This window comes from Falco rusticolus, chromosome Z (assembly GCF_015220075.1).
Source record: "Falco rusticolus isolate bFalRus1 chromosome Z, bFalRus1.pri, whole genome shotgun sequence".
Lineage (NCBI taxonomy): Eukaryota > Metazoa > Chordata > Aves > Falconiformes > Falconidae > Falco > Falco rusticolus.
In genome coordinates this window covers 19,651,862-19,673,250 of record NC_051210.1, presented here as the reverse complement: position 1 = coordinate 19,673,250, position 21,389 = coordinate 19,651,862, and the positions used below count along the sequence as shown (strand labels likewise).

The 21,389-nt window shown below is 39.6% G+C and overlaps 1 protein-coding gene across 1 annotated transcript in view; it reads right to left on the bottom strand.

Moving 5' to 3' along the window:
• Window positions 1-1,997, bottom strand: part of PRR16 (proline rich 16) — a 165,376-nt gene extending 163,379 nt beyond the window's left edge. Inside the window, exon 1 of the mRNA XM_037374554.1 lies at window positions 1,522-1,997. Within this exon, the coding sequence (XP_037230451.1) occupies window positions 1,522-1,683 (162 nt within the window). The 5' untranslated portion in view covers window positions 1,684-1,997. The remainder of the gene's footprint in view (window positions 1-1,521) is intronic.
• Between the last annotated feature and the right edge of the window lie 19,392 nt (window positions 1,998-21,389).

Genomic DNA, 21,389 nt, shown 5'->3' with positions numbered 1-21,389 from the left:
ATGACCTCCACCTACAGTGATCTTGTTTGCTCACTAGAGGAAAGCTAGGGCTTATTATGTGCAGAAAATGATTTACATTCATGGGACAGATCACAGTACATTCTCTCCAGGTCCTGAAAATGTGCTTCTGCAGCAACAGAAGCCACTTTGCTCTCAGTCTCTAAAACATTGAAATATGTGCCCTACAAACAATGTTTATTTCCACTTCAAAACACCTCAAAAAATTACAAACCACAGACAGCAGCACGTTAAGGAAAAGAAAAACTATAGATAGATTTTTAAAAAAGGAGAAATCTGGAACTGTGGTTGAGAAAGAGATCTTAACAGCTGTGATTAGTGAACCGTGCGTTTATACATCTTTCAACATTACAGGAAGCACTGGGTGAATTTCAGCCTGCCTCAGTTGGCAAAAGTCTGTTGCGTTAAACTTGTTGACAATGTTGTTTAAAAAGAAAACTAGTATTTGACGGCAAAAAAAAAACCCCAGTGTGTCATAAATGTCAAATGCAGGATTATAGAGCAAAGCACAGATATTCTGGACTTGAATTTCGGTGCATAATCCAACCATCTGTCGACCAGTTGTGCAGCAAAATCAAGATAACGTGGAAATCTCCAAAAGGACAGCCAAATTCTCTTCCTTCAGCTACAGCATTTCCCCGTTTATGAACACGCCCGCGGTAATCGCACTCTGCCTGCAGATTAACCTAGGGGAGATGACACTCGCCACCGGCAAAAGGAAGATTGCAAAGGCAATCCTGCCAGATAGGCAAGATAAACAGGGCGCTCCGCTCCCGCTGAAGCAGCCTGCAGAGGCAGACGCGGACTTCGCCGCGCCGGTACGGTCGAGCCGGGCAGGGACCGGGGGCTCCGGGATTCCGGGATTCCCCAGCCCTCAGCGGCCGGGAGATCCGAGGCAGGCTGCTGCCCGGCGGGGAATACGGGGCTGCACCGTGCGGCCGAAAACTTAAACCCGCTGGAGCGGGGAGCGGAGCCGCTCCTGACGCCTCTCCCACCGCCGGGACGCCGGCCCGGCGCAGCCCCGTATCGGGCAGGGCTGCGGGTCCCGCAGCTCCCCCACACACCCTCCTGGCCCAGCGGGGACCCCGCAGGAGAGGCAGCCCGGCCTCCCGGGGAACAAAAAACAAACACAAAAAACACTCCGCGGGGTGCGCCGAGCCGGGAAGTCCCCGGGAAAAACTGCCTCGCAGCCGAGGGGCGCACGGCCAGCCAAGGGGGCGCACCGCACCCGGGACACGGGTCTCCAGCCGCGCTGCCCCGTCGCGTTCCGGATCGCCGGGCGGCCGCAGAGGGGCACAGCTGCCCGCCCCGGGGCACGGCTGGGGGCAGCCCCGCGCCCGGCCTGGACACCAGTTGCTCGACCCGCGGTGAAGAAGTGGTGAAAAGAGCCCGGGGACGGCAGCGGAGCCCCGGGTGCGCAGGGCCCCCCGACCTACGGGCGAGAGGTGCTCGCCCCCCACGGGGCAGACCGGGGGTCCGCCCGCGCAGCCCTCTGCTTCTCACCTCCTTAAGTTCCTTGGCCACGTCTTTCAGGTCCCCCAGGACTAATTCCAGATCTTCCACGATGATCTTGATCTGCTCCTTCACCTTGGCTTTGGAGGCTGCCGGCGGCCCCTCGGACGGCGACGAGGAGGAGGATGCGGTCCCCTTGGACTGGGCGGACATCCTTCGGGGCAGCCCGGCGCGGCCAGGGGGGCACGTAGGTCAGGTTAGCGCGGCGGCCGCCGGCCGCCCGACCCCGTCCCTCCGGCTCCCCTAGCTGCCGCAGCCGCTGCCGCCGCCGCCGCCTGCCCGCCCGCGCATCCCGCGCCGGGGGCGCCGAGCCGCGCCGCGCTCCGCCGGGCGGCCGCGCTGTGCAGCTGCCATCGGCTCCCGGGAGCGGCGCGGGGGCCCGGCTGCAGCCCGCCGTGCGCCGCGCCTGCGCCTCGCCCCGCCCGCTCCGGCTCCGGCTCCGGCTCCGGCTCCGGCTCCGGCTCCAGCCAGGCAGAGGGGCCGGGGGAGGAGCACCCGCCGCCCGCTGCATCGCCCCCGCCCGCGCGCCCCGGGGGGCGGGGGAGGCAGGGCGACTGCTCCGGAAGAGTCGCTGTGCCCCCGGTGCCTGGCCGGGGGCCCGCGGGGGCGAGGGAGCGGCGCTGCAGCATCCCGGGGCCCCCGCCCTGGTCCCCGGGCACGGGGGCTGGTGAAACCAGCTCCGCCGGAGGAAATATTTAGTCGCCAGAACGGCCCCCAGGAAAGGGGGCACTTTTCCGTGGCAGGCTCATGGCAAAATCCCTGTCGAAGGAGACAACAGCAGTGCCCGTTTCTGGTGGAAAGGTCGTAACTGGGAGGTGACACACACACCTCTGCGCTGCAAAGTAACAGTTCTGGCCGCGCTGGGGTGCACCACGCTCCCTGGGGACTTTGCTGCTGTGGGAAGGATGGTGCCTTGTGAATGCCACCGAGCCGGTAAAAGACACTTGCGTGCCTGCCCGCCACCGTGTACTGAGCAAACACGGGGGATCGGTAGACCGACCCTGTTCTGGCTGGGAAGTAACTGGCTGTGCATCTCATCAGACAACGCATGTTAGCCAGAGTAGCTTCTATGAATCTGGTACCCGGCTCTTTGAGGTAGAGGCCAGCACTGCTTTTCAACACAGACTTCCCCTAGAATTACTCAGAGATCGATCTGTGAGGCCAAAGAGATTGCTAGGTACCACTCACCTCTGGTGGTGTTCTGTCTCACTGCAAAAAGGTGGCACGTTCAGGTAAAAGGAATTGGTCTAGGTATTCCTGTCACCCCGCTGGGCATGAACAGCAAAGAGAGGGCACGCAGCCAAGCCCCACTTCGAGGATCACCCTGTAGAGCTGCAACTTTGATGCTGCAAATGCTGCCCAGAGTTTTGGCAGCCTGAGATGTTTTAACCTAGCTAAAGCAGGAGGGGAAAAGCAGAAACCTTGCCCAGAGCCATGTGTCTGCGCATGGTAACAATCTCAGTTGGTGACAAACAGTGCATCTCTGGGAAGGCTGTGGGACTGGGGTACACACAGACAGGGGCTGCGACCACTTTTTACTGGCATGGGTTTGGTGTAACTACCTTTCTACATATGAGTGCTATAAAGTGTTTGGCTGAAATCATTTGTTAGTGAGCATATATTGTAATATTTTTTCCTTCAATTATTTCACAGACCTTTTAAACAACTTCAAGGAGGCCATGTTCAACAAGAGCCCATGTCTTTCCTCTTGGCTTTCCTCAAGTCTCATGGTAGATTTTTTTCAGGTTACCAAAGCAAAAGCTGTTCCAACACTGACTTTTAAAAGCATTCCTGCTGGTTATTTTTACTTAACTGTTTCTGTATGAGCAACAACATCATATGATTTCTGAATCTAGCTAAGTAATAGTCTGAATTTCCACACTGCAGTCAACACTAAATTAGGAAGAAAGCAACCCACAAGTTTTTAAGTTTTCAATTAATATGTTCAAATACTATTCCTCAAAGGCATTGTATGAATACAAAAAAAAACAAAACCAAAAACAAAAACAAAACCCCACATTTATAAGAAGTTATCAGTGAAATTATCCATGCAGAAACCAGCACATATCTAGTTCATAATGAGTGAAAAAACTGTGTTTTCTGACAGAAGTTTACTGTATAATAGTATACTGTACATACCTGTACATAACATGACTCCTTAGGTAAGGGACAGTTTCTACTACATTTCTGTAGAAATCATCAACATTGTCACAAAATTACTATCAAATTTGCTATAGACACTCTAAATTTTGTCTAGCCTATGTGAGCATTCATAATTAGACGTATTTTTCCTACACAACTGCTTACTTTTTTATTGTCTCTGTATAAAGCCTTGGCACCTCTCACTGCTAATATTTTTACCTTAAGACGACAATATTAATCCCTGTTCTGTCTCATCAATTAGTTTTAAGTCATGACAAGACTTTACCCGTAATCCTTTGGTTATCCATTTTCCTCAACCCTGTGACCATGTTTGGAGATTTCCCAAACTTTTGAAGGTATAAATAGTGTCCACTTCAATAATCCCTCTATTTTTGTAGTGACATTCTTGTAAGAGCTGTGCAGGATTATATTTTATATATATATATATATAATTTAGCACTGATCTTTTGTATTCATCCTAGTATCTGATGCTTATACTTGAAAAAAAAATGACAGCTCTTCAAAGTCCTGAGTGAAGTTCATTGTCCTGTTGGTCTTCAAAGCAGTTTTATGCTATTAAAAAAAGTGGTATACCTTGCCAAGCCATGTCTCAGTTAACTAATAGATAGCGTCCCATAGAAAAGTTATCTACTAGTTCTATTTCTTCTGCTTCTCTCTCTGCAAGTAAACGTTATTTATCAGTGTGTTATCAGTTTATTCTTTTTGAAGTCTTTCTGTCCACACCTTCGTGCATCTCACTGATCATCCACTAACACTTTTTTAATCCAGAAAAAAAAAAGCACCCAAACAAAACCAAAACACACATTAAATGAATCCTCAGTGAAGTAATTGTGGCACTCAACCATACAATTGCCAGCAGTGATCTCATTAAAGCTCACAAGTTGAGTAAGGCTTGGCCTGATCAGTAATTGGAAAGCACATCATCTCTCAGGAAAACCTCTCAAGATGCTGCAAAATTTTGGTTTTGTGATTCAGTAGATGGCACTTTTCCTTCTGCAAAAAAATATCCTATATCTCACCCCAGTGTTACAAATAGCATGAACTGAACACACACACAAAGCAGCGATTTTATCATGCTGTTTTATTTATGCTATTTATTTTATATGTGGAGGCACAAAGAGTTGGAAACTGTTCAGGAAATCATGAGTAATTGTAAAATATACAAGAATCACAGTAATAATTTTTCATGAGAATCAGCCAGATCAGTCATAACAGAAATAAAGAAATGTAATCACTTTTAAATTTAATTACTGCTCTCTTATTAAAAAAGAACCAAAAATAATACAAAAAAAAGCCCCAGATGCTTACCTACTTGAGAGGGGCTGATATAGTACCATAATACTTTCATGATTATTCTTGTATGAGCATAGAAAACAAGTGAGCACTTTATAAATTGTATATGTAGAACTTTGTGCATACTTTGTACATATAGGTACATACCACTTTCCCCAAGTCATTGGTATTTCAGATAGATTAATTAAAAATTAATTTCCTATTGACTGTTGAAAGTATTTTGTTTGGGAATTGTGATATTTTATCAAAGATAAAGGTTTAACAAAGTCTTCTTAGGTCAAATAAAACATTTTTAACTGGAATGTTTGGATTTATTCTAAATATCTTCAAACTTTCCAAGCAACATTGAAGAATTTACAAAGCAAAAAGATACCTAGCTGAGCTAATTTTGGGAATGATAAAACAAAACCTTAATATATTTTCTATCGCTCTTTTGAATTTGTCCCTGAAGGAAATAATCCACATACAAGGCAGGGAAGCACTGAAACAGTAAACCTGTCTTTGTCATCCCAAATAAAACTGGGGAAGAAAGCTTGATTAAATTGCTGTAGACTTGCATATAAGACACGTGCTAATTAAAGTATTCATTAAAATCTTCAGAATTAATCATGAGTTAAGTTAAAACAATGGGTTAAGCTACAGTACAATGCCACTAATTTACATTCCAGACAATTGTTAAACACAGGTTTTATCATAGAAACATCTCATAGAATCATAGAATGACTTGGGTTGGAAGGGACCTTAAAGATCATCTAGTTCCAATCCCCTGCCATGGGCAGGGACATCTTCCACAAGACCAGGTTGCTCAAAGCCCCATCCAGCCTGGCCTTGAACACTGCCAGGGATGGGCCATCCACAAATTCTTTTCTCTTCTCTTCTCTGTCCTAAAAGAACAGTGGTCTAATCTCTTTCCTAAATGCTCCTATATTTAATGAATATGGTGTTCTTTTCTTAGTTATTAAACAATTCTTTAACAATTAGGCTGAGGAAGTCACACTGGCTATTTGTGCTCCAAACTATAGAGTTGTAATTCATTTGTATAGAGGCTGAAAGACTCTTCAGTTAAAGGAAAACATTAAAAGCACTTTCTGAACTGTGGTATAATTAAATGTCATTATGTTGTTTCATTTCTTTAAAAACAGCAAGTTATTCCCTTGAAAAGAAACTCAGGATGTCACAAATTAAACAACACACTTCTGAATTAAGTTGGCTCATTTCCAAACAGTAACTAGCAAACATAACAGATGTCAAGATTATGGCAAAATCACCCTTTGCAACAAGTTCTTGTCTTACTTCTCCAACATTTTTCTTCTTGATATTTATTTAAAACCAGAAATATATGTATAGGATAAAACTAGTCATATCATGCTTTCAGTCAAGTGCACAATCCACACATATTTCTTGTAAGGATTTACATATTGGTAAAGATGGTACAGGGCTGATTATTTGTAAAGCACAACTGTAAGTGTGGAGCTAAGATTTTAAGAAACTGAACAGACAGCTTAGAGTACATTATCCTCCCTCCTTTAAAAGTAAAAGTAGAGCAGAGTTTTATGGAATCCAAGTCTATTTTCATTGCATGTTGTTTGTGATGTGTGTAATCAGGGTGGCAATAAAAGTTACCTTTCTTATCTGGCAAATCCTTTGTTGAGTGACAGTGTGTAAAAAAATTACTCAGTTATTTTGGCCTCACTTTAAAAATATCTGCAATAATTTCTCTATTAAATAAGAATAAAATTACTCCCATGTATAACTCACGTTCAATTCCATCAATCTGCTCAGAATGGAATGTCACAGTAGTTAACACAGTTCAAAGAAAAATCTGTATAATGTCTCTGTATTAGAATGCCAGCTCCCAAGATTTATTACTGCTTCACATGGAAATAAGAAATACTACCTAGCTGGAAGATAAACTTGCTGAAACCAAGTCCTCTTTGAACCACTTGTATTCCAGCAGGCTTCATTGGTGAGCTGTAAAACAACCATAGCAAATGAACCATCCTCCATCTGGGATATTCCCTAGGCACTAAATTGCAGTGGACTTTTTTCTGTCAAATTTTAACTAGTGGTATTTCTCCAAAAATGTCAAAAGCTCTGTAAAGTACACAAGAGAAAGAATTTAAGTGATTTATTTTCTGCAAACTAGTTCCTCAGTACCTAGATAAAGAAATGGAGCATCTTACTAAAAAATAAGAGTACCAGTTTTTTCTGTGACTTGTTTTAATTCAACAAATACTCTGGTTTCAGTGTAAAATTCAACATAGTACAGGCTATGGATTCAGTAAGAGGATAATAAAACCAAATTCAATCAGAATACAACTACCTAAAGATGATGTGATATTAGGAACTTTGTCCAAGCTATGTGAACTTTGTCCATTCATATTATGCAATGGCTTCTAACATTTTGTAAATAATTCTCTGTGCAATGCTTTGTGTTGGCAATGACCTGCTAGATAGGCAAGCCAAAAAAACCAAACCAAAACAAAGCAAAAACCCCTCTTATTTTAATGTGGGAGAATAAGAAAGCAACTATATGCATACACATCCTTGAAAGATGCAGAAATGTATTTGCTCTCACAGTAAATATTCAGTTCAATGTCCACTCTTGGTGGAAAGAATTAACAAAAATGGCTGTCAATACAAGTAATTGAGACATGTGCAATCAGAATATTACATATGACAGACAATAAATAGGAAATGGGTCAGGGAAGGAATGAACATGATTATAGTATGCTTACTGCATCTCTCCTGCAAATACCCATCAAAATGGTTTTAAAGTATAGGAATAATGAATACATTTTTTTCTCTTGAATACATTCTATATAATTGCTCAGAAAGTTTCTTTTTTTTAGTAGAAGCAGTTTCTACTAAAGTAGAAGTTTCTTTTTTTTCATTTCAAAATTGAAATGCAGACAGGTGGTAAGACTGAAAGGAGAACAGTGGCTGAATATGTTTCTGCAGTAATCCTGAAGCAGTAGTTTATATTAGTCATTTCTTATGCTTATTTTTCAAACTCAGTTACTGGAAGTTATATGCTTAATCTAAATCTACCAAGATTGGGTTTTTGTTTGTTGGTTAACTGTCAGCTAACAAATTGGTGCCTTTTTTCCCCTAAGGAGCTGTTGCTTGGTGTCAGTTGCAAAGTATTTCCTGTGGAGGAATATCCCTTTACCGCTGGCATTTACTTCAGTAGTACATTATTGCAAACATCTGGAGCACACAAGCACTGTCTGGATTCTTTCCTAAAACACCTCAATCAGAACAATCCGAGCAAAAGAAATGCCAGATTAAATGAGTAACCCAGACATGGAAAATTACTGGAGTACAGTAGCAAGAATGCAAAGGTAAAAAATGCAGTTCTTTCAACTACAGGCCTACAGTGGATTTTTTCAGCCTCTATCTCAAAGCCCACTCCAGCTACAGCAATTAAAAAATGATTTTTTCTGTGTCATACACTTTAAAGCAAAGGTGAACGTTCACACGTTCAAGGCTTTGGTTTTAGCCTGATGAATTATCTATCGACAGACAATGAATCTCTGCCACTTTCTCCCCTACTCCCCAGATTCAAATTATGTTAAAAGCCGTGATACAAACTAAGAGTAAGAAGCCAGAAACATAAATAGGAAAGATCCATTACTCACTGCTGAACATATGACTGGACTGTGTGAGTGCCAAGTAGTCCCTTGAGGTACTGTCTGTTCTCCAAGTGGTGGCATGAGAACATGCTGGTTATGTCCACGCCTCGCTGAACTGGGCCCATAATGTTACAGACCCAAGCACCCAGGGGCACCAGCCAGCATCTTCCAAACTATAGGAAAATGTTCCCATATTCCACTCCTAAATGCAGATAATTACAATTAAGATTATGTGATCTTTCCTTTATTCAGTGTTAACAGATTATTATGTAATGTTAATGTCATCTTTTATAAATTTGTACATTAATTCATTTCCACTATTCTTTTTTAATTTTAAACAGTATTTTCTATTAAACAAATTTATTTGCAGATTTAGACAATCAATGTACCTGGAATCAATCTCATTGTTTCTAGCAGTCTCTCAGGACCTGTGACTTCTCTTTAAAATGTCAATTGCACAGTAATACATACTGGCATGTACATTTTGTTGAATGCTTCTTTGATAAGTAATGTCAGCTATTTTCAAGGAAGTAATATTTTCAGTGGCCATCTGAATGTCTCATCCACCAGTCACTCAAACAAAGTGGCTGTTCTTGCTTACCTCAGCTTTGTATTTGTTCTGGAGAATGTGCAATTCTCTGCAGCTGTGCTGGGAAGACTCACAACTCCCCATCTCCTTAGGTAAGAACTATTACTTATCAAAATCTTCAGAATCAAGTGCATGCCATTTGCTTCCTTGATAATTACTACCGGTCCATTTTTAGCTACTGGTTGAGAAAAAGGAGCTCTAGAGCCTATGCACTCTGGACTGTAATCCCAGCTGAAAAGTACAAAACCAACACAGTGATAGAGCTTTAACTTTTTCATGACCTTGAATATCTTTCTTTCAAAACAGTAGAATACTTTCTGATCCTTCTAGCAAGCATAAGGAAAAATTAGTAGCACTCAGGTGACAGAAAAAGGCCATTTTACCTTAGTTTTATGATTTATATTTTTTTCTTGAACAGGATGTAATGTTACAAAAGCTTGGGATAGGAAGGTAATCCAGACCAGACTGAATATTTCCATTCAAATACAGGCTGGTTGTTTGACAAGCCAAGCCATTAAACACTTGATTAGTAGGTAACATGTAGAGAGAAAACAAGACCAGTTTTTTCAGAAAAGGTTTTGGTGGGTTTTTTGTTTGTTTGTTTTTTCAGAAAAAAACCCCAACTTTCAGAAAAGCTGCCAAAATTAAACTTATAGCAAATATGCTTGACTTATATTACCTGAAGGCCTGACCTACAGACTACAAGCTTCCTTTAAAAAGTGAGACAGTTTGATCTAAACATCTGTAAAATTATTGTGACACCTGCTCAGCATGTCCAATGTGTTCTTTTAGCAGAAAGATATAATTTCTGTCTAAGAAAGTCCGCTCACAAGAAGAATCTATTTTAGTTTTGCTGGGATATGCTCTGTTTTTATGCTACTGTCATTTGGTTCTGCAGTAATTCAATACCAGGCGCAGGTTACTGGGCTAAAAGGACCTTATTTCTTACCCAATACACATATGCTTCTGTTCCTGAGGTCTCAATTCATACTCAAGTCAGTTTAGTACTATATTGCTTAATATTTCTATCTAGCCAATAATATAACTAAATGACATTTGGTACAGGTGCAGAGTACCCTATTTAGTAAATTGCCTTATAAATCTCCTATATTGATATTCTTTTTAGCATTGAAAAATGCTAAATGTAATTAGAGTTGAATATTCTTGCTTTAGAAGATCTTACATAGAATAACACTACTATGAAAAGAACTTTAAAACACATTAGCACAGTAAAAGAAAAGAAATTCCCACATATCTTTTACAGTCTGAAAGGTGGGGAAAATCCCAAGTTTTGTCCCTTGCATTAAAATATACATTAGTTTGCATAGGAACAGCAAACCTAGGCTCATCTAATATCTAAATATTAGTAAAGGAAGAACAATCCGAATTTTCTTTGGCTCTTGCTATTGCTCAGGCACTTAACGTTTGAAGGTACCTTATTTGTATCATTAACACCATTTTGAAGTTTCTTACAGCAACTCAGATTTCACCTAGAGATAAAATAGTAAAGATCAGAAGGCTTAATCATGTTCATTTGTGTCTCTGATAATTTCCATTCTTTTTTCTGCACTTGAAAAATAATGCATCAGTACTGCGCCTGACAAACCCAATAAGCCCCGTTTAGTATAATTTACCTTTGTAAATTTGAGGCTTCAACAACCTTGTCAGTATTTGAATTAAAAAACAATCAATCAATCAAACAAACAAACAACAAAGGAAGAGCTACAGAGGATTCTAGAAACCTCTTCAAACCACTTAATTTTGCAAATTGTTTGGAGTGTTGATTAAAGTTTCCATAAATATTTTGTGGCACTGACCTTCTGCTTTGGAAGTTGGTTAAACCAGAGGCACTGAAAGCAAATACAATCCTAAACCTGTGTAATCTGATAAAATGGCTAATCAAGCCAATGGTTGAGCCAGTTTGTAGCTAGTTGGCCTGCCTTACTTATCCTGCTGCTGAGACCATATATTTTACTGTGAAGTTCAAGATAGTTGTTTTCTTGCTTTGACAGACACTGGAATCTATAATCCCATTCCTAAATTTCCATGTAATTCTGCCTTCTCTTAAATTCACATGTAAATCCAAGTTCTACAGAAACTGCTGGACTGATTACTTGCACTTGTGATTTGGGTTCCAAACATTTAGTGGTATCTTAATCATTTGCTACTGCACAAAGCAAGTAATCTAAGTACAAAAGAGAGATTCCTTTAAAAAGGTTTGGTTTATATGCTCAATCCTGTCTGTTTAGGAGCCGAAGTGTGACCTGAGGTCTCAAGGTCCATCAGATGAAATGCTCTTTCTCCAGATTTATAGAAGGGGCATACATAGATACTCCTCTGTTCTCACAGAGCAGACCCAAGTCAAGACAGAAGTCCTTTTACTGTTGTGCAGGTTGTGTAAGGGAGTTAATTCAGTCACATATTTTCAATCAGTAGAGAGAGAAACAGAAGCTTGTAACTTTTGCTCCATTTAAGATTTTTGACATTCACTTCTGTTTTCTGCAACACGAAGTATATAATTACTGTGGATGTTTATTGAAGAAGTGGGGGGAAATGCATTCCTATTTCCAGGATGCTTTCCAATGATCATTTATTCTTAAGTGCTGAAATTTTTATCAAACCTCAGCTTTCATGTGATGCCTTCTGAAGCTGGTAGACTTTCTGATTACTGTTGTTGTAGCGCAGCAGTTTATTATAGCTGAAATGGTTTTTGCATGTAACTGATTCTAAGTCTTTGCACTCACCAAGCTAAGGAGTGGAAGAGGAGTATAAACTCTACAGTAATCAGAGGTAAATATGAAAAGTTATCTCTGATTTGGCATTACCTTTGGCAGGACTTCATACACATATAGATACAAAGGCAGGAATCTCAAATCATGGTGCCAAAAGGGTCCACAGAATTAGCTGCCATGGCTCTCTTATGTATCATTTGAAGTAAGGTGACCAAGCTCTGTTTTTCTGCAGCACTGCCAAATCAGGCAATAGAGGGTTCAGTAATTTAGTTTCTGTTTACATTTTATCTTACAAAAGAAATGCATGATAAGCCATAAGAATCAGAGTTTTGAGTTCTTATATTTCTGTTGCTTTTACTTAGTACTTGTTAAAATACTTACTATCATAACTGTGTTTTAACTATTGGACTACTCCCTGTTCCTGTAGCAATTAGGCACCAGAGGAGGGACTAGAGCCCATATTTTGCACTCCTAGCAAGAAATTCTGATTTATAGGATCAAACTCACACCAGCTCTGACTACCTGTTTAACTGATGTTTACAAACTAGAAACCGTATTTCTAAAGTTTCGAGACAGCTCAAAAAATCCTCAGTCCCCCAATCTATTGAAAATTGTCCTCTGGGCTTGAGAATAGGTCTTGTCGCACAGAAGCCATGTACTGAATTCAGAGACAAAGAGGATCAGCTTTAGCTCTCACTGAGGCCTAAGGCTGTCTTAGGCCACCAGAGAAAAGAAGGGACATAGTCTTCTGTTGCTACATCTACCCTGGCCCCAGGAGGTGCACTGTACTTGAAGGCAGAGCCTGAGCAGGAAGTAGGCACCTAATGATACCAATTTCACCTTCTGGAGTGAGGCTTCTGAGCATCCTTAAGAATAGATACTTTGATTCGTAGATTTTTCAGGTACAGACCTTGGAGATACAACAGATTCGCATCAAGCTGGCACCTGCCAAAAGGTCTGAGTGTGGAAATGGGTAGAAGTTAATATTTACATACTTGTTGATCTCTTTTCCCTTAGCTTTGGTGGCTTAAATTTCTGAAACATTGGATTTAAAATTTGCAACCTATGCAAAAGCTCAAAATCTGTTTTGCAACAACACATCATCAGTACTGTAATGATGGTCTAACCCAACTCACATACCCTACCAGTGGGAAGAATCCAGCAGCTGGAGAATTTGTCTTTTAAAAACCTGGCTGGTTTTAAATTAATGCAAGAAGGAAACATCTTTCAAAAAAATGTTTCATTCTTAAAACTTTATAATAAGAAAAGGAGCTTATGAGACTAAACAGATAGTCTGTATTTTTGTCATTTTTCAAACATTGCAGACACTATTGCCACACTCTAATAGGTTCGAAAGTTGGGAGGAATAGTCCCTAAAGTGAGAAGAAAGTCTGTCAGTGCAATCAGTATTTTTAAATATTTGGTTAACACTCTTAATACTAAGTGATAGGAACCATATGAGGACATAAACAAATAGACATCACTCATTCACTTTTGCCTAAGACCAGACTCACTTCCATTCTTTACACTTCTGTTCCTTTTAGATACAAAACAGTGATTGAGGGGGAAAAGTGTTGGCTCAGCTGTGTGGCAAGATGGGGTACTTGGAACTTTAAGTATCCTGGCATGTACTTCTTTGGAAGATTTCCAAAGTAATCGTGTTTTATTCCAGCTGGCATGCAATGTACTCCTGCCACAGTCAAGACCTGAAAAGGTTTACTTCACTAAATGTATAAGGTTTTCTAGCGTCAGACACAGACTCTTTTTTTTCACTTCTTATGACAGTACTACTATCTCCAAAAATTATTTTATTTGGCTGTTTTTGTTGCATTTGACTTGCTTCTCACTCAGATTGAATTTTCAATCCTTGAGAAGAATAATAAACCTTGAGGTTGCGTGTGTCCATATTGTCATTTTTTGAGACTTTTGGTGTACACTATCTTTGGTTGATCTGAGGTAACATACCAAGAAAAAATTTGATTGATCACAGGTATAAATTTTAGTGTACACTAAAGATTGTATTTATACAACCACAGTGACTAAGCTATAGTCTTCAACAGCTGTATTGAATCAAAGCATATACTTTAAATCAAAATTATTGGCAATCTATGAATATATTATATTAAATATTGAATAATATACAGAGCAGTCCTTTGACAATGAGGAGCAGGTCATTGCCATGCTCCTCAGGCTGTCAAAACATATTATCATCTCCTCCTTAGGGCATCAAGAATCCTGATTTTTTTTCTGCTCAGTGTCACACTTTTCTTCTCTGATACCATAGGATATTTCCATATGAGGCAAAAGTTGTACATTTTAATTTAGTCAGGAAGATTTTATGGTCTTCAACATCTTGAGTGAATTCTCTGATCATTCATAGCCAAAATGTGCAACAGTTCCCCATGTCTAACAATGTTTTAAATCCTAATAGTCTGCATTGCTTTTGGAAAGACAGAAACAATGGCATACCTTCTTAAGTGGTTCTTCAGCAGGTGGGAGTTCCTGTTGGTTATTCTTATGGGATATAGCCCTGTCCTTAGTATTTCCTTTTGGTTACCCCTAAGCTGTTCTTCTGGCAGCATGGTTATGTGTTTTTTCTCTGTGAAGCATGGAAGTGGCTCCCTGCAAATCACAGTGGCTTCTGGTCTCCCTTCCACAGGTCATATACCTTGGAGTTGATTCAAAACACTCAAACTTGTATTTCTTCAAATTTGTCTTAGGAGTTAGACATATGTTTAGCAACACTGTCCTATTCTGTCACAACGGAGAAAGGCAGAAGCTGAGGACAAACAACCATTACCAGAACAGTTTTCTGACCTGTGCACTGCTCACTACCCATATTAAAGGGTACTCAAATGAGAAGAGATCAGGAATTTGTCTTGATGGAGCAAAGTTGCCTTAAATTCCATAGAGGTGAAACCTCATTAAGGTGATACAAGCTGTTGGCTGTCATGCACAGGTCAAGTTTCAGATCTACTGTTAGATTAGCAAAAGGCTTTCAAAGAGCAGCTATTGTTGCACATTTGTCTGACTTCCTAATGTTAAAATTAAATAGACACTCCACTGTTGGACATACGTGGAGATTTCTGATATGATATTGATGTATGAGAAGACCTGAATCTGTATCTTTGTGAAGTATTCCTTAATCAAGGATGTCAGTGGCAGTGGTTCACAAGCCTTCTTCCATTTCAAGCCACAGAATCTCTCATGGATAAATTTGTGGGCCAAATAGACATTAAACCTTATGCCCTGAGGATATAGGTCAAGTGTACTGCACATAAACAATCAATGATGCACTGCACATGAAATATATTCCACACTTCTCAATCAACCTGATACAAGCATTTACTTCCTTTGGTAAATACATGCACATGGCAAAGATCCTCAGTAATAGTCTGGTATAGACAGAAGAACTAGGGCTACTCATTCTTAGTCTCTTCTTTTCATAGATGTGAGCTATAGACAGGCCACAAATCAGAGAAAATGTTCTGCTTCTGGTACCTCGTTCTTATCTGCCATCTTGTTGTAGGTTTCATGAATCCTTTCCCACACTGTTTTTGTGTGCTATTAATGATTGTAATAATGTCAGTTAGATTGTACCTGCACTCTAGTATTGATGTTCACATACTACTGCTCTGTTACAAACAACAATTAATAGCAAGTATTAAATAATCGTATGTCCCTTGCTCTCTTTTTGTCAGGACTGTAAAGGTTGTACCATCCTTTTAACTTTGTTGGCCTATTCTTCTGTAAGACAACTATCAGTGTTATGGTACCTAGTTTGGTTCATGTTTTGAGCATCCCAACATAGCTCTGGCAAAGCACAACAGGCACAAGGTGTGAGTTGCATCAATGGGTGGAGGGATAGACCCATAGTCTCCAGGAAAGAAAGCAGCTAGAGGTGACCTGCTGCCAAAAGAGTTCTTCCAGCTGCAGTTACTCCTTGCCCACACAGGAATGGCACAACAAATTGTATATACTTTTGTGCAGGTGGACCCTGCATACCACTGATCTTTGAAACTTGTGGAAATCATACTGTGCTTTCAGTCTTTTCTGTTAAAACTGTTTGAACACTTAGAATAATTATATTTGTTATCTAGAGAGAAAATCCAGAACTGAGAGTCACACATATGTGATGATCAAAGTATTTATTTGCAAAGAAGCTGCCACCACTCATTTCTAATCTTAGAAATACTATTCTTAGCCAGCCAGGACTTAACACATCTTTTCTTTTACTGTGTGTAAGTGTTAAGTTACACACAAATGATTTTAACAACTATATTTAATCCATACCCAGGATTTAAAGACACAAAACCTAAGAAAACTGAGTTCAGAGGTAAGTTAACAATTATTTTGCCAATGTGTTACATATAGTATATTTGCATTGAGTAATGTGTATTACAAAAAGACAGAAGTGAAGATACACTTGAATTATTAGTGTATCTCAACCTTTCTAAAGACATTATGATTTTCATCAAGTACAAGAATATTATAGTTCTTCTTAACTTGGTAGATTTTTCTTTTTAGACATGTCCTTGTTGTCTGCCCCCTGACAAATTTTTAACAGGTAAAGCTGGTGTATGGTTTAGGGTTTTTTAATTACTTTTGTCAGGAAAAGGAAGTAGAATTTTGTTGTTGTGGTGACAGCGAGTAAGGACATGATGTTGCAGGTTAAAAAGCTGACCTAGTTGACCTCAGTGGCCAAGGGTAAAGTGGCAATTAGTGCCAGCAGCCAGGGAGCATGCTTGCAACCTACATGAGAGGATCTGAAAGCAAGTACTGGATCCTCATTCTGTGTTTCAGCAAACAGCAGCTGGAAAGTTGCAAGTAAACCCTGGGGGCTTCCGATGGAGATGTGTCAGGGTACTTCGGCACTTTGGGTCTTGAATGAGGAGAGGATGCAGCAGGCTGTAATATGAGTGCTGAGGAGCGGAGGGAAGAGGGCTTTGTTATGGGCTATAATAGAGTAGCTTTGGGAAAGCAAACACTGCCATTTATGGAGCTGCAAGTGCTAGGGCTGTGGATCGCTTTAAAGTGAGAATACATAGCAAATAAGGTGCTCCCTCTTTCCTGTCACTGTCCGCTGTTCATTACTGATTTTAGAGGAGGTTTTCTGCCTCCATTGTTTATACCATAGAAAATTAGACCTATTTCAGCTGGGCATTTGAGAACATAACTGTTGTAAACTCTTTTAAAAGCCAGCACAACAGTCATTCACACAAGAAATTGAAAGACCTGGCTTCTAATGCCTGCCCCAGAAGGGCAGACTGGGTTTAAGTATCCTCAGGCAGAGAGACAGTTCTAATGAAAGAGGCTTCTCATATCTCTAGGTGAATGACAGTGGGGTAAGCATCTTGCATGTATGCCTTTCTTCCAAAAGAGTACATTTTGAATTCCTATTTGAAAGAAGTGTGGTTGGAGCAAATAACTGAATTCATAGAGAGAAGTAGAGATTAAGACTAAATACCTTCCAATTAAGCGCATAAATTATTGAGGACCAGCCTCACAAATGCTTATCTGTCCCTAAATATTGAATAGGGAGTTTGAACACTGAACCCAAACCAGCAGTTTCTACACCAAAGCTAGGAGCCTTCTGTTAATTTTTGCCATGCTGAGTTTAAACCATTCTTGCAGACCTACTCCTGAGCTTCCATTTCATATTTAAACAAGCATTTGTTTAGATAAAAGCTGGCTTTTTATGTCTAGAATCTTGATTCCAGACAGCTATATCACCAAACATTGTACTTAGAGAAATATTTACTAAGCAGACATAAACAGATTATCTCAAATTTGAACAGTTACATTTAAAACATGTTAAAAAAATAATGCTGAAAGCATTACTAGGTCTTTACAGTAATACTTACATAGCTGTGTCATGCTAAAAATGCCAGTTGAATAAATCTTTTAAATTCTTGAGTTAACAAGGCAAGGTCTTTTACATTTGAAAGTCACAGATTATCTACTTCCTTAGGTTAAAATATTTTAAGCAGTATTATGTAAAATATTTATGTCAGTTGAATTAAACTTTAACAAACTGAATATACTCCTTGTAAACACATATTACCAGCACATATATTTCAATAAACAAGGAATGCATTCTCTTGTCACAAAACAGTGGGTTCCAACAACTCCAGCTTTTGGAAATCACATTTACAATGATTGAAGCCATCTAATTTGCACAAAAGAGCAGTGGAAAATTAATTTAAGAACACATTTGGTTTCACATATGTTTGCAATAAAACTGTTGTTTTAAATGACTTAATTAGAATGGTTTGTCATACTTACTGGAAACTAGCATAAAGGCATTGTTGCAACCACAGAAGTCAGAGAGGGAGTGAAAGGACTGGGAGTGGAAAGAAGACAGCAAGTGTTTTAAAATTCCTGAAGAGTTTAACAATTCCAGGAAAAAAAACAATCCTCAACTCCAGTAACACGTCCCTCTGTGTGAACACACATACGTGTTTTCTTAAGGGGAGAACTGCAAATTTGTTTTCTGCAATGTATTTCATCCTCAGTAAACTGTAATTACTAAATATAGTTTAAGCTACGCTACATATCTCAGAGTGGCACCACAGAGAACAAAGGGAAAACATGCATCCGCTGCCTTGGCTCTTCCATCATGAGATTTTCCACTCAGCACTTTAGCTACAACAGTGTTCCTCAGAAGTCCTTCCAACACATTATGGAAGGAAGGTTGGTGGAAACAGCATGGCATAACAACCATCAGCAGTGACACTCCGCAATTCAAATGAAAATTCAGAATTCAAATGAAAGTAATTTACTCAACTTCTGGTGATGTCCCCAGGCAGGTTTCTCCTTTCAGCTCTGAATCCAGGCTCTGACCTACAGGCTCTCTGCACTCAGGTTCCTCACTAGCCAGCAACTCACCTAGCAAAGAATTTAAGAGCTTGCCAAACTTAATTTTCTTAACCCACAAGCTCACTCACTAATCTTTATACAAATGCTCCATCTCATGTGTTCCTGTTTCAGGTTACTTTCCATATTGTCAGCATTAATAAGGCCATACCACAGAGCTCTGCTTCTTGGTATAGACCCATTTAGATTTACATCTTCCATTATAGCTCTCCCTCCTCTTTTAAAGTAACTATAGAATATTAATTTTATTTGACTCAACTTAGGAACAAGAAAAATACATTTATATTTTCCTTGCTTTTGCACAGACTGGGGGGATACCTTTCCCTAGCTAATTTTTCAGAAGTTGCAGCTCCAGCTTTCCCAGACCATTATTAATGGCTTCTGTCAGGATGGATCCCTTCAAACACACTGTCACATCAGTGGCATCACATGCAAAATTTTGTGTTTGTTTTCACAGTGCTTTGTGTTCTTCAGATATCTAATAATATGAGCATAATATGAAAGTTTAATTACATTGATGAACAGGCATCCAAATAATGGATGTACCTCAAAGCATTTTAATAATACACAGTAATATGTATTACTGGGCCAGTTTTGAAAGTTATTTAGATATTTAAAAAACAAATTAATGTCTCAAGAGTTGTTCATATACATTGAGAAAACTAATTAACATTGCAGGAAATAAAAGTTAGAGATGCAGGTATCTTTTAGAATCTCAGTAAGTATTTGAATGCTGGAGATGAATGAAAAATCGAAATTTCTTCCCATCAGAAGTTTCGTTATAAAAAATACCCACTAACTCAAGAGAATACAAAGCCATTAATTTCTTTGTTGTTTTCTTGAACTCTTCCTTTAGTACCAGAAATCAAAAGCAGATTCTGTTCCCTTTTCCCTTTCCATTTTAGTATCTTTGAAGTAGGTTCACAACCCGTTTGTCTTAAGACCTTTTCAGTGTCACACCAACTAGTCAGGTAGGCAGAGTGAGAGCTGGAAGAAAGCAAAGACTTGCTTATTACTAAGAATAAAATTCTCCATGCTTCCTTACCAGAAACAATTTCCCTCCTCTCCCTGTAAATGGAAAAAAAAAAAAAAAAAAAAAAAAGAGTGAAAGCTTTCTTGGGACTGGCTAGAATTTGACAACAAATTACCATTCAAATAGAAGTTGCTTCTTCTATGCCTGGATGGTGGAGAATTTAATGCTCTGGGAATTTATATAGCTTAATTTTAGCCCCGAACTTCAGGTTTTGCACATTCAAAAACATATAATACAAATGCTTATTGTAATCCATACTTTGATTTTTTTCCTGAGCCTGAGAATACAAAATAATACAGTAAAGTCTATGAGAATACAAAACATTACACTAAAGTCTACAATCTGGAGCCATAGGTATCAGTCATTCGTAAGAGACCTCACACTTGAAATAAAACAGAAAAAAAATAATTAGGAATATCAAAATATCAATAACAAAACCAGTCTCCCTCCCCTCCTTTTTTATTAGAAACTGAAGCTTTTATGATCCTTTGTGCCATAGATACTGACAAAAAAAAAAAAAAAAAGTGAAGGGTTTTTGCAGAGTCCTCAAATCAGCAGTGAGTTTTAATCACAGATGGAGTGAAATAGAGGCTCTTGCCTCTGTCTTAGTTACATATGTCTTTGCTCAAACAAATATTACAGTTATCAAATCTGTAGTGTTGCTTTTTTCCCATCAGCACAGTCTTTAAAATCAAACACTTCTGTGCTGAGGAGAGGCTGTCATATTGTTCCTTCCTTTCTTCTGCCCTTTAAATTCCATTAAAAAAATCTTTCTGAAGCTGGAAGGTTACTTTGATTTTTATAGCCTCTGGAGAGAAGGAATTATATTAGAACTTAAGCAATGGAGAGCACTGGCAAGATTAAATTTAATCTGAAAGGAAAAGGCTCAGGAGAAATATTCTTACAATGTAAAAAAAAAAGACCCCACCAAAACCACCCACCACCACCAATTTTCAGGATAAAGTTTGATTTGTCACATTCTCAGAAGCAGCTGTGCTTTCAAAAGAATGCCCATTATTTTGTCTTTAAGGAATCTATGTGACTCCAAATGAAGTATTTGTTTCTCTGTTTCTGCTTTGGAGTAGAAAAACACACTCCGCTTCAATTACTGGCTGTGAAAAAGGTAAACAGCAGCAGTCTGTTAGGGAAGAGATGATGTCAAATGGAAATCAGTGGTCATTTATTCTTGAGCCTGAGTAGTAGGGAATTTATAGAATGAGGAAGAAAAATAAGGTCATTTACATGTCAGCAGGCTGTATAATCTTTCTGCCATCATTATTTTTCTTAATACAGCTACTCATGTTGCTGCAAGTGTTCCAAGTAGTGGGGCTGATTAGAAAGATGAACTTTTCTGAGGAAGTATTTATACTCAGCTGCATATGTGTTTCAAGCTTGTGAATCTTTGGCAGGACACTAATGATTACTTAACAAGTAGTCTGGTAGAATTAGTGAATAATTGCAGTAATAAGGATTGTTTGTACAGTTCAAGAATAAACTGGTTGTTCTATTGCCCCAGAATCATATGCACATATTGACTA